Below are 14236 nucleotides of genomic sequence, written 5' to 3'. Positions count from 1 at the left end.
AGAGGCAGAACCATGATTGATTCCGGGTTTCTCCCACTCCGAAGCCTGAGTTCTGAAACTCTTTTTTATGGTTAAATAGCTACTGGATACATGATGAAAAGGCCGCAGATATACTCTGCTTAGTGAAGTTCTTTACCTGTTTTTTAAAAGTTTGTCTTTCTTATTCATTGTTTACCCTTAGGCCACCAGCTATTATATTGTATTGTTATCAGGTCTTTTCCCTTCAGACCAATGATTGTTAACCCAAGAGGCCAGGCAGAAGATGAGGAGTGGTTAGAATGGGGTGGTGGTGGTGGGGAGGGAGGTAGAGAGTATAGTTTTAAAAAGGTATATTTGATATTATGATGGCTTTGATTTTAGTCACAATATTTCAAGATTCTTAAAGGACATATTTTATTGAGATATAATTTATATATCATAAAATTCACCAGTATAAGTGTCAGTGGCTTTTAGCTAATTTATCCAGTTGTATAACCTTGATTGCAATCTAATTTTAGAACATTTTCATCACCCCCTGAAGTTTTCTTGTGCTAGTTTGCAGTCAGTCCAGTTCCTAAGGCAGCAAGTAATCTATTTTCTATCTCTATAGATTTTCATTTTCTAGGCAATGCATATAAATAAATGTAACCATGCAGTATGTGGTCTTTCCTCTGGCTTCATTCACCTAGCATAATATTATCAAGGTTTATCCTTACTGTTGCATGTATCAATACCTCCTTTCTTTTTATTGCTGAGTAATATTGCATTACATGAATATAACACATTTTTGTTTATCCAGCTGTTGTTAGACATTTAGATTGTTTCCACCTTTCAGCTATTGTGAGTAGTGCTGCTGTGAACACTTGTGTATAAGTTTTTATGTGGACATAAGTTTTCATTTCTCTTGGGTAGACAGTATTCATATAGTAACTCTATGTTTAACTTGTTGAACTGCCAGACTCTGTTCCATTTTACATTCCCACCAGCAGTGTATTAGGGGTCTATTTTCTCTATATCCTTACCAATACTTGTTACTGTCTTGTCTTTTTTATTGTAATCATTATTGGTATGGAATAGTATTTGATTATGATTTTTATTTGTATTTCTCTAGTGAGTAACTATGTGGAACATCTTTTCATGTGTTTATTGGCCATTTATATTAATGCATCTTCTTTAGAGAAAGGCCTATTCTAATCTTTAGCCCATTGGATTATTTATCTTTTCATTGTTGAGTTGTCAGAATTCTTTGTATATTATGAATACCTTATCAGATATATGATTTGCACATATTTTCTCCCAGCCTTTTCACTTTCTTGATGGCATCCTTTGAAGCACAAAAGTTTTAAATTTTGATAAGGTCCACCTTCTCAATTTTCTTTTATCACTTGTATTTCTTTTATCACTTGTATCTTGATACAGTGTGATTTCATGGTTTTATTGCATAACCCAGTCCCTAGAATTTAATGTTTTCTTCTGAGAGTTTTCTAGTTTTAGCTCTTATATTTAGGTCCATGTTCCACTTTGAGTTCATTTCTTGTATGGTGTGAGGTAAGAGTCCAACTTCATTCTTTTGTATGTGGATATCCAGTTGTCCCAATACATTTTTTGAAAGAGTCTTCTTTTCCCATTGAATTGTCTTGACCTCTCCATTGAAAATCAGTTGATCAGACTCTCAATTCTATTCCACTGATCTATATACACTTATTCTGTTCATTTCTAATTTTATTCTTTTGTGGTATGAGAGTATACTTTGGTTTCAATTCTTTAAATTTTTTGAGATTTATCACATAGTACATGATCTGTTCTGGAGATTTTTCCATGGTACTTGAAAAGAATGTGTATTTTGTTCTTGCTGGGTAGAGTGTTCTATAGATGGCAGTTAGTTCAAGTTGATTGATAGTATTGGTCAAGTTTTCTAGATTCATGCTTATTTTATGTCTAGTTTATCTCCCCAGCAGTGAGAATAGGGTATTAAAATCTCCTACTATTACTACTGAATTCTTTCTGTCTTCGGTTTTGTCAGTTTTTATTTAATATATTTTGGGCTTCTGTTGTTAGATGTGTATATGTTTATAATTGTTACAGTGTCCCGATGAATTAATCTTTCCATGCTTATAAAGTGTTCTTTGTTTTTAGTAATATTTTTTGTCTTGGGGGTTGGTTTTTAAGACTAAAGGGAACACTCATTTCCTCATCTCTCTTCTTTGCTGCTTCTTATTCCATGGTTTGGGAAACCAGGTGACCAGACATTATAACTATAGTTATTATACCAGGGCAGCACTACTTGCCCCTCTTTTTATATTAGGGTTCTGAGTAAGATTTCCTATTTTTTTTAAAAAAGAGGTTCTGCTGTTAAAAAATCTTGAAGGCTTTTCCAACTTAAATTCTTTGATTTTTTTTTTTTACCTGTTTTTGTCTGCTTAGCAGCAGCAGCAGCAGGCCTTTTGTCTTACTTATGGATCTTTGCTTTTGAGCTTTCTGAATAAGTTACCTTTAGTTAGGTGAAGTGGATAGAGTTATTCTTAAGAATGTCCAATCTAAAATGTTAACATTTGAGGATGTGAGTGAAGGGTATTCTAGATTCTTTGTATATTCTTGCAGGTCTTTTTCCAAGTCTAAAAATAAGTTTAAAATATCTCTACCTAAATGAGGCATTGTTAGTTACCTTTTCCCACTTGCAGGTAATACTAGTCTTACTGACTTTCAAAATCTGTTGATTTCGCAGTGTAACCTCATGTAACACATCATGAGCTATTAGTTTCTTAGCTCTGTCCTAGTTGTGTCATCTGATAGGCAAATTTTTAGGAGTTAGCATAGACTCTTCCTGTTCCTTCACACTCATATTCATTCAGATAGTAAATCTTGTATTTAGTACTTCGTTAATTTATCTTGCCTCTTGACACTATTTTCACTCAAACCTCAGCAACTCTTCCCTGGATTATTACAGTAGCTCTCTAACTGATCTCCTTGTTTTACATTATATATCCTAGAAATCTGTCTCTTTGTCCTCATCTTCCTGCTTCTAGTACTGCTGTGCTTTGTCGTTCAGTCGAGTCCAACTCTTTGTGACCCCATGGAGTGTAGCCTGCCAGGCTCCTTTGTCCATGGGGATTCTCCAGGCAGGAATACTAGAGTGGATTGCCATGCCCTCTTCCAGGGGATCTTCCCAACCCAGGGATCGAACCCAGGTCTCCCACATTGCAGATGGATTCTTTACTGTCTGAGCCACCAGGTCTAGTATTGCTAGTGAGCTGTTTATATACTTGTTCTGCTGTTTCATAACTTTGCTTGTCATCTCTCTGCTTGGATGAGCTAATTTTCTTTCTTTGAGACTCAGTTCAGGCATCTTTTCCAGGAAGCATACTTAACCTGGACTCCCAAGAGGCAGGTTCCTTCATTCCTATGTATGTAGACATCCAGTTGTCCTAGCACCATTTGTTGAACAGAGAGTTCTTTCCCGATTGAATTGTCTTGGCACCCTTGTTGGAAATCAGTTGACCACAGATATATGTGTTTATTTCTGGACTCTGTATTTTTATTCCATCTATCTATCCATCTATCCTTATGCCAGTACCACACTGTCTTAATACTGTAGCTTTATAGTAGGTTTTAAAATTGGAAAGTTTGAGTCCACTAGCTCTGTTCTTTTTCAGGTTTGCTTGAACTTAGCTATTCTGGGACCCTTTAAGTTTCATATGAATTTTAGGATCAGCTTGTTAATTTCTTCAAAGAAACCAACTGGAATTTTGATAGGAATTGTGTTGAATGTATAGAACAGTTTAGGATATTTCACCCAATTTTGTTTGTTTTAGTTTAGAGTTGTTTTTCTTCAGTTTTTCAGATTTGTTATTGTATATTTTTGGTTCAACATGACAAATTCTGCCTTCTAGGCTATATAATATCATAACAGATATACATGCTTAACTTTGTGATGTATGTTTGTGATGAGAAGGAAAGAATTTTCTTATTGGTTTGACCATTCATTTGAAAAACCTTTTAAACAGTTTTCCCTTATATGTTCCACATATTTCCACATGTTCTTTGTGGAAAATGTTAGAAAATACAGAAAAGCAGAAAGAAAAAAAAGTCCATAATTCCACCATTCAGAATTAACATCGTGTGTGTGTGTGTGTAATGAAAGTTTGTTGTATATATATCTTTTTTCATTTAACCATATAACATATGGGAAATGTCTTTTCATCTCACTACTACAGTGTTTTTAAAATGTTGTATCCTATCTCATTTTGAAATACCTATTATGCTTATATTTATAGTTTTGCCAAATTATAAGTGCTATAATGAATGTCTTTACAGTTAAATCTTTGCACAGATTTTTGACTGTTTTCTGTGACAGGTTCCTATGAATGGAATTGCTGGTTCAAGAGGATACATATTTTAAGTCTTTCTTGCCATTTTAAAATAGTATGTGTTAATATTTGATAGTAGTTAAAATCTTCTTATTGAAATATGAAGGCAAGCTCAATAAACAAGTGTAATATTTGCATTATTCAAAACTACTGTTGGATGTTCATGGTAGCATTATTCACAATAGTTAAAAGGTGGAAACAATCCACTGACTAGAAGAATGGATAAACAAAATGTGTTATATACGTACAATGAGCTATTATTATTCAGCCTTAAAAAAGAATGAAATTCTGATACATGCTATATTTAATATATATATATATATATATCAATGAAACTTGAGAATATTATGCCAAGTGAAATAAGCCAGACACAAAAGGACAAATATTGTATGAGTCCTTACATGAAGTACCTAGAATAAACAAATTCACAAGGACCTAAAATAGAATAGAGACTACCAGGGTCTGGGGTGATGAGGAGTTATTGTTTTAATAGATTTCAGTTTGGAAGGATGGAAAAGTTTTGGAAATGGATAGTAGTGATGACTGCACATCATTGTCCGAGTATTTACTGCCACTGAATTGTACACTTAACAATGATTAAATTTTGCCACAATAAAAAAATCTATGGATTAGTTCCAGAATTTTAGAAAAAAACCACCTACTGAGAAATTATGTGGTATTTTTGCTTATTGTGTGTATTATGTGTGTGCATGTTTAGCTGTGTCCGACTCTTTGTGACCCCGTGACTGTAGCCCACCAGGCTGCTCTGTCCATGGAATTCTCCAGGCAAGAATGCTGGAGTGGGTTGCCATTTCCCTTCTCTAGGGGGTCTTCCCGACCCAGGGATTGAACCATGGTCTCCTGCATTGCAGGCAGATTTCTTTGCCATCTGAGCCACCAGAGAAGCCTATTTTGTGTACTGCCTTGTAGCTAAGCAAATTCAGGGCTTGGATACTTGCTTTAAATATGATAGATTCATAGAAGGGACTGAGAACTTGGTTTATTAACAATGTTCATGCAGTATGAAGACTTGTTGAGCTGTATGCCAAGTAGTCTGCTAGGCACTGAAGACTGCAATGGTAAACAAGATAAGACATAGTCCCTGGAGCCTGCTGGTTGCTAAGACTGGACAGAAAAAGAACAAACTTCTTATTAAGAAAAAAGGGATTAAACAGTCAGGTGACTTTTCTCCTTAATGATTTCCTTTGTGGGATGATTTTAATATATCCTTTTCCCCCCCTTCAGGTTGCTATGGAAACATATGACCATATAAAAGGAAGTCCATCCTGATAATTCTGATACCTGAGATGCAACTGAACTGAAGAGTGGAACAGGAAAAAGTTTAGTGCCAACCTTAATTACAATGGCTACTGATTCAGGGGAGCCAGCTAGCACAGAAGATTCTGAGAAACCTGATGGAGTTTCATTGGAAAACAGAGTTCCTCAGGCTGCAGCAACTTTGACAGTGGAAGCTAGACTAAAGGAGAAAAGCAATACCTTCTCTGCTTCTGGAGAAACTATAGAAAAGAAAAGATTCTTTCGAAAGAGTGTTGAGATGACAGAACATGACAAAGTTGCTGAATCTTCCTCCAAAGATGAGAGAATAAAGACTGCAACAAATATTCCAAGAGTAGAAAAGCTTCCTACAAATGTGCTAAGAGGAGGACAAGAAGTTAAATATGAGCAATGTTCAAAGGGAACGTCAGAATCCTCAAAAGATTATTTCAAGGAGAAAAATGAAAAGGAAATGGAAGAAGAAGCAGAAATGAAGGCTGTAGCTACTTCTCCTAGTGGCAGGTTCCTGAAATTTGACATAGAACTGGGAAGAGGAGCATTTAAAACAGTATATAAAGGACTGGACACTGAAACATGGGTTGAGGTTGCTTGGTGTGAGCTGCAGGTGAGTATATAATCTTCTTGGTTTTAATAAATTCTAGTTTCAGCTGGCCTGGACTTCTGAGTGATCCAGGATTAAAATGTATCATGGATTAAAATAAAATGAAGGACCTGTCCCCACATCCTGAAATTATGCTCCTTTCTTAAATCCTTTTAGGAGCTCATGCCAAACATTTTTTTCCCTACTGTCTTCCTCTCTGTTTTAAAGGTGGGAAGGTCTGTTCTGGCTTTCTTTGGGGAAATGATTCTAATTTATTGACCTTAGGAAATTCTCAAAACTCTTAATGTCTCATTTTGAAAGCTTTTAGTAAATGTATGCCTTATGAGTTGATATGTTAGGGATATATTCAGTATGATATTTTCCATTTCTCTGTCAACAGAGTTTTGGGGGTTCATGTGCTGTTTTTCAGAACAGGAAATGCTTTCCTTGCTTCTTTGAAGGCTTCTAGTAGTATAAATTCCTCTCCATGCCTATGAGTTTGCCTCATATAGGATATTTGGATGAAATAATCACCAGAATCTACTGGGATTAGTCAACTAGAATGTTGTTTAGGAAGGAGAACTGAAAGCATTAGAAGAATAGTTGAATTATATAAAAGAATAGTTGAATTATCTAGATATTTGGTTCCATAGTAAATGTCTATATGGTACTTTTAACTAATGTAGGAGTAAATGGAGACAGAACATCATAGAAAAGGTTATAATAGGAATGGTTTCAAACAGATGTAGATCAAACATAAGGAAAACCTTTGTGACCTCAGTCAGCTCATGGGAAATGGTCAGTGTGCACAAGAGATGCATAAGATTAAGATTAAATAAAGCTAGTTGCTAAATACAGGTTTTTGTTGTTCATATTCCAGTGGTTGCTGCGTGTGGGTGTATAGGTATGTTACATGATTTCACCCATCCTGAATTTGCTATAGTTTGCCATTTAGATAGGTTGAAATTTAGTCCTGGTCCCTGCATTTCTAGGAATCTTTTTGTTTCCAAAATTTACTGTGTTTAAGAGTCACTGTTTGCTTTGTATGCAGATTTAGGAGCCTATCGTCAGAGATTCAGATTCTGTAAATCTGGGGTGGGATGCAAGACTACAGTTTTAACAAGCTTTCAAAGTGCTTTGAATGTAGGAAATCCCTTGATGACTGGAGTCAAGCCATTAGAGTAGTTCTTGAAAGGTGTGTGCATGTGCTATGTGGGGTTTGCTTGGTTTTCTTCTCACCCCTTTTTACCCTTTAAGAATTTTATTATAAAGTCTGTGTCATAGTAGAAATATTAGATCCTTCAAGTAAACAAACATTAAGATCACCTGAAATTATAATTCTTTGAGGATGCTTTAACCATTTTAGTATATATCTTTATGGACTCTTTTGTTTGAATAAATGTATATGACTGTATGCACCCCCATGGAACCATACTATAAGGTTTGGACAAAACTTTGTTTTTAAACTTAATCATGAACATCTTTTCATTACTGGTAGTTGTACATTTACATCATTATTTTTGATAGATGCCTTTATAAGATATTTAATCAGTCCTCTATTGTTGGACTTCTAGATTTTCTCCAGTATTTTACTATTATAAACATGGTCATGATAAATATTTTTGCATATGTGTGTGTGTGTGTGTGTGTGTGTGTGTATATATATATATAAAGTTATGTAAATTTTAATTTAATCTCTGCATTGTGATTTCAGTAGCACTCATCTTTTTTGGGGGTAGAGACCTACAAAATGTAAAATACTTATTGTCTGGTTCTTTGTTGTTGTTATTATTGTTTGCTTTTTCTTCCAATTTTATTGGGATATAATTGACATACAACATTGTGTAAGTTTAAAGTGTACAGCATAATGATTTGACTAAGATACATCATGAAATGAGTATGGCAGTAAGTTTAGTGAACATCATCTCAGATACAAAATTAAATAGAAAAATTTTTTTCCTTGTGATGAGAACTCCTAGGATTTACTCCCTTAACCATTTCTATGGATAACATACAATAGTGTTAATTATCTTTATCATGTTGTACATTATGTTTCTGGTACTTATTTATCTTATAAATGGAAGTTTGTATCTTTTGACTGCAGTAACACTCATCTTTTAGTGTTATTCTGTTTGTAAATGGGGGAGGTAATTTCCATTCATTTGGTAGTAGGACACATAGTAAAGATATGTCAAATGTTTTGCAAGTTGTATACTCTACCTATGCTAAAGAATGTTTCTGTAAAACTTGAAAATATTTCAGTAATAAGAACTGCATATGGGAATACCTTTTATTATTCACATATGGAAAGACTGAAAGATCCTATAACGTCTTACTACTCCAAGTGTACTCTCTGGACCAGCAGCATGGACATCACCTGGTAACTTACAGCTACAGGTCCCCAGGACTCACCCCAGACCTACTGAATCAGAATCTACCTCTTAGTAACATCTGCAGGTGATTTTTATGCACAGTAGAGCTTGAAAAGCCCTGAAATAAGGGATCAATTCCAAGAGCCAGCTGAATCACAGGACGAATTCCCTTAATACACCAACATTAGCTTTATATAATATTATATCATATATACTGATTAATGGCATCCACTGCAGACTTTCTAAATCAGAATCTCCAGGAGATAAGGCTCAGGAACTTACTTTTATTATTTATTTATGTTTTAAATACAGTTTTATTATTATTACTTTTTGTTCGTGCTGTGCAGCTTGAGGGATCTTAGTTCCCTAACCTGTGGCCCCTGCTGTGGAAGCGTGGAGTCCTAACCATTGGACCACCAGGGAATTTCCCCCAGGAACTTAGTTTTAAAAGTTCTCTGAGTAATTGGATATATAGCGTGATTTGGGGATCTGTCATAGGGAGCAAATGTAAATTTTAATTTACAAAGATAAAGTATGCTTTTTGGGGAGCTGCACTGGGCCTTCATTGCTTTGTGCAGGCTTTCTCTAGTTGCAGCGAGCAGGGGCTGCTGTTCGTTATGGTGTGTGGGCTTCTCATTATGGTGGCTTCTCTTGTTGTGGAACATAGGCTTTAGGCATGCAGGATTCAGTAGTTGTGGTACACAGGCTCAGTAGTTGCAGCTTGTAGGTTCCAGAGCTTGGGCTCAGTATTTGTGGCATAGGGACTTAGTTGCTCCACAGCATGTGGAATCTTCCTGGACCAGGGATCAAATCCGTGCTCCCTGCATTGGCAGGTGAGTTGTTATCCACTGTGCTACCAGGGAAGTCCTAAAGTGTAAAGTACATTTTAATTTACACAAAGAACAACAATTGAAGTTTTCTTTTCTGAATTGGGCTTCCCAGGTGGCACTTGCCAATGCAGGAGACTTGGGTTCCATCCCTGGGTGGGAAAGATCCCCTGGAGAAGGAAATGGCAACCCACTCCAGTATTCTTGCCTGGAAAATTCTGTGGACAAAGGAGCCTGGCGGGCTACAGTCCATGGGGTTGCAAAGAATTGAACATGACTGAGCGACTGAGCACATTCTGAAAGGAATGTTGAAATTAGAGGACTTAGTTGATACTATTTTTAGATATCATGTTATTTTTTGCATGTTTGAAATTAGGAAAAACTAACTTATTTAGAGGGCATCCCTGGTGGGTCAGTGGTGAAGAATCCACCTGCCAATGCAGGAGACACAGATTCAATCCCTGGGTCAGGAAGATCCCAGGAGAAGGAAATGGCAACCCACTCCAGTATTCTTTCCTGGGAAATCCTATGGACAGAGGAGCCTGGTAGGCTATGGTTCATGGGGTTGAAAAAGTGTCAGACATGACTTAATAACTTAAAACAGTAACAACAAACTTATTTAGAATCCCAGGAAGATAATAAGGACATCATCTTTTAATTACTTTCCTGTAAGTACTATGTAATTTGTAATGTACAATTTCTCATATTTTTTTCAGTAAAATCTTACTCTTTATTATGTAATTAAGCAAGTTTGTTGAAAAATATCCCAGTGAACAGTTTAAATTATTCTAGATTCTTTCCTAACCTTTGTTTATATAGTTGTGCATGTATAATATATAAAATTTGAGTGTCTATACTTTGTTTTATCAACTTGATATGTATTTTCTATTTATTAACATCATTCAAATAGGTAAGCTATATTTTTATTGCATACATACCACCTCTTAATCCTCTCCCCTGAAATATGGCAGTTCTTTACCTTTTTAAAATTTTCCTTTTTCATGTTTGATTTGAAATTCATAGCTCAGAAAAGACTTTTATACCTTTTTTTCTTGATGGTATTTCCCCCTATGGTAGATACTTGAGCCTTCTCCAGCAATTCTTAAAAGCCTCATACCCATTTATTTAGAATACATTGACTTTAGGGCAGTGCAAGAATCAGGATACATAGATTCTACTGCTGATGTTTGACTTTGAGGATGTTAAAAACAGACAAACCCTTTGATGATGTGTGTCAGATTTAGGATTTGGCCATAAATACCTGCATTTCAACAGTTTGTCTATTTTATGGTTTCCGTAATTTGATTTATTTTTTCTCTTCCATAATTTGATTTTTTAGTGCATTAGTGGAAAGACTTTGATCTATTGTTCTTTGTAAAGAATTTATAGATTACTTGGTAATTACTTGATAAATTGGTAATTTACTGTGAGTGAGGGCTGTCAGTCATACGTTTTATTTAGAAGACTTTAGTTCATGATGTTGAAAGACCTGGTCAGATGTTACTGAAAGTTTAGTAACTTTTAGGAGGAGTCGGTCACACGGGTTTGTAATAGTTTTCACCTCCACTGTCAGCTTGAAAAATCAGTAGCACTTTGCTTTTACACATAGGAACACAGCCAGCTTCTGCTTTGCTTTCACTAGTATGTCATTTGTTTTCTTGATGGAACGAAGTTTTCATATAATGGGGCTATTTTCCAATCAGAGGAATCACATAGATATATGAATTTTGTTATTTGACTGTTTCTAAATATATTTGCTTATAATAAGTTTCACTGTGGGATCAATTCTGTGATTACGTGCTTTTCAAGGTAATTAAACAGGCCGAAGAATTGATGCTTTTGAACTGTGGTGTTGGAGAAGACTCTTGAGAGTCCCTTGGACTGCAAGGAGATCCAACCAGTCTATTCTAAAGGAGATCAGCCCTGGGTGTTCTTTGGAAGGAATGATGCTAAAGCTGAAACTCCAGTACTTTGGCCACCTCATGCGAAGAGTTGACTCATTCATTGGAAAAGACTCTGATGTTGGGAGGGACTGGGGGCAGGAGGAAAAGGGGACGACAGAGGATGAGATGGCTGGATGGCATCACTGACTTGATGGATGTGAGTCTGAGTGAACTCCGGGAGTTGGTGATGGACAGGGAGGCCTGGTGTGCTGCGATTCTCATGGGGTCACAGAGTCAGACATGACTGAGCGACTGAACTGAACTGAACTGAACTGAAACAGGCCATCTTTAAGTAGATCTAACAACTAGACCTCTAACAAGTCAGCTATAGTCTCTGAACTGAATTTTTAAAAATGCCACTGAAAAGAAAGATTAGAAAAAAGACACAATTGACTATAGCAGGTTGACATGTTGAGTGAGCATTCTAATACACTTTGATTATAGTAGTGAATATATTCCAAGCAATGCAGTAGAAGAAATAGTTTAAAGATCTGTACTTCCATGCCTGAAGTATCTATCAAAGTTTTCAAGAAACTTGTTTCTGTTTTATTTTCATTTATCAAAAACACTTTGGGGAGAAGTCTATTTTTAGGCAGCCCTACATTTAATTGTGAAATTAGAAAATAGTGTAAAAATACCTGAATTTCCAATAAAGGAAAAGGTAATTTAAAAATATATGCTAGAATTTGTTTCTGAATAAATATTTTTGTCCAAAGTATTCACACTGGGATACTTTTGCTCTTAAAATATTTTTGTTATGACCCTTTTGGAAGTGTTTCTAGATTCTGTTAGAGCTATCAAGAAGATGCTTCATTACATATAAGCATACCCTGAATAGTGTTATTTTATTTTAATTTCCCACTGTTTTCTTCGGACTCAGCCCTCAAAGTGGAATACTGTCATAGGCAAAGAATAATTACATCAAAGGGAGGAAGAATACAACTTACTTAAATATAGTCAATGCTCTGATTTCCCTGGCAGTCCATTAGTTAAGACTTGGCCTTCTAGTGCCAGGGGTGCAGGTTCAATCCTTGGTCAGGGAGCTAAGATCCCACATGCTTCATGGCCAAAAAACCAAAACATGAAACAGAAGCAGTATTATAACAAATTTAATAAAGACTTTAAAAAAAAAAAGCTATAAACCAAAGGCAAATGTTTTCATGAAATGACAGAGGGTGAGAGTGGCAGGAGATAGACTTGGTCTGAGAAATATAATTAATTTTCCCAGTTCAATGAGTTAGTTTTGAGGTAACTATCTGCTTGATAGATAACAAATTGATACATATAGTTGTATACCCCAAAGATGTCCATGTCCTAATCCCTAGAATTGGTGGTGGTGGTTTAGTTACTAAGTTGTTTCTGACTCTTTTGTGACCCCATAGAATGTAATCTGCCAGGCTCCTCTGTCCATGGGATTTCCCAAGCAAATTTCCTGATGCTGATAGACCTTGGTATGTGTTACCAAGGGAGGCAAAGGAATCTCATTTTTCAGAAGTATTGAAAACACTATAGATTCTTATCTCCCTAACAACAGCATTTAATGGAATTTTAGTTTAAGAAGAGCACTGTTCTAGACAGTCTTGGGATTATTCAAAAGCAGTAGAAGGCATTCTCTAACTCTGAAGAACTTTGAGTGAGAGGAGGGAATATGCAACTGTAATATTTTCTAAAAATACTGAACTAAAGTAAAGTTGGCAAACTAAGTTGGAGAGTAGACAGTTATGGCAATGAAGTAGCCATATAAAAAGACACACAGAATGATGGAGAGGAGCGGAGGAGAGGCCTTTCAGTGTTGTGGAAGGTAGAGAGAGGATCTAAATGAACATGAGAGCACTAAATGCCATAAAAATAATCTGATGTATTCCATTTCCTCCTCTATAGAAACAAGAATTTTACTTTTTCCACATTGTTTGTAAGTTTACTTGTACTGGAGTGGATTGCCATTTCCTTCTCCAGGGAATCTTCCTGACCCAGGGATCAAATCTGTCTCCTGCATTGGCAGGCAGATTCTTTACTACTGAGCTACCTGGCGGCTGCTGCTGCTGCTGCTAAGTCACTTCAGTCGTGTCCAACTCTGTGCAACTCCGTGGACGGCAGCCCACCAGGCTCCCCCGTTCCTGGGATTCTCAAGGCAGGAACACTGGAGTGGGTTGCTATTTCCTTCTCCAGTGCATGAAAGTGAAAAGTGAAAGTGAAGTCACTCAGTCATGTCCGACTCTTGAGCTACCTGGGAATCCCTATAAATGTTACCTAATGGATTTTGCAGGTACGATTAAATTTAAGATCTTCTGATAGGTAGATTATCCCGGAATATCTGGGTGGGCCCAGTATAATCACAAGGGTGCTTTTGAGAAGAAGGATACTTATTAGTCAGAAGGAGATCTGACAGTGGAAGCTGAGGTTGGAGTGATGGGAATGTGGGCGATCTCTAAAAGTTGGGAGAGGCAAGCAGTTTCTTCCTAGAGCATACAGAAGGAACACAGCCTTGCCAACACCTTGATTTTAATTGAGTGAGACTCATTTGGACTTTTGATATCCACAACTGGAAGATAATAAATTTGTGTTGTTTTAAGCCACTAAATTTGTAGTAATTTGTTATAGCAGCAGTAGGAAATGAATACAGAGCAAACAGCTGTTGTTCATTCATTGTTCATTCATTCAACAAGTAAATGCTCGGTACCTGCAGTGTATCAGAGTTGTGCTAAGTGCTAGGGACATAATGGGGAGAAGAAGCAGATTTAGGCTCCATTTTCATAAAAGCTTATAGTTGAGGGAGTTTACAGTCAGTAAGAAGAAGGCTTGGAGATTGGAATTAGTGAAAAGATGAAAGAGCTGTTAAATATAGATTTGTTTGAAAGAAGTGATAGGATTG

General features: G+C 36.2%; 1 protein-coding gene across 3 annotated transcripts in view; it reads left to right on the top strand.

The window, feature by feature from the left end:
• WNK3 (WNK lysine deficient protein kinase 3) overlaps positions 1 to 14236 on the top strand; it is a 192193-nt gene that overhangs the window by 16282 nt on the left and 161675 nt on the right. For all 3 annotated transcript variants that reach the window (XM_018043857.1, XM_005700891.3, XM_013976555.2), the window contains exon 2: positions 5592 to 6246. In XM_018043857.1, coding sequence (XP_017899346.1) covers positions 5710 to 6246 — 537 coding nt within the window. In that variant the 5' untranslated portion in view covers positions 5592 to 5709. The remainder of the gene's footprint in view (positions 1 to 5591; positions 6247 to 14236) is intronic.

The sequence above is a fragment of the Capra hircus genome (genome assembly GCF_001704415.2).
Source record: "Capra hircus breed San Clemente chromosome X unlocalized genomic scaffold, ASM170441v1, whole genome shotgun sequence".
NCBI classification, from domain to species: domain Eukaryota; kingdom Metazoa; phylum Chordata; class Mammalia; order Artiodactyla; family Bovidae; genus Capra; species Capra hircus.
This window is presented reverse-complemented; position numbering and strand designations above follow the sequence as displayed.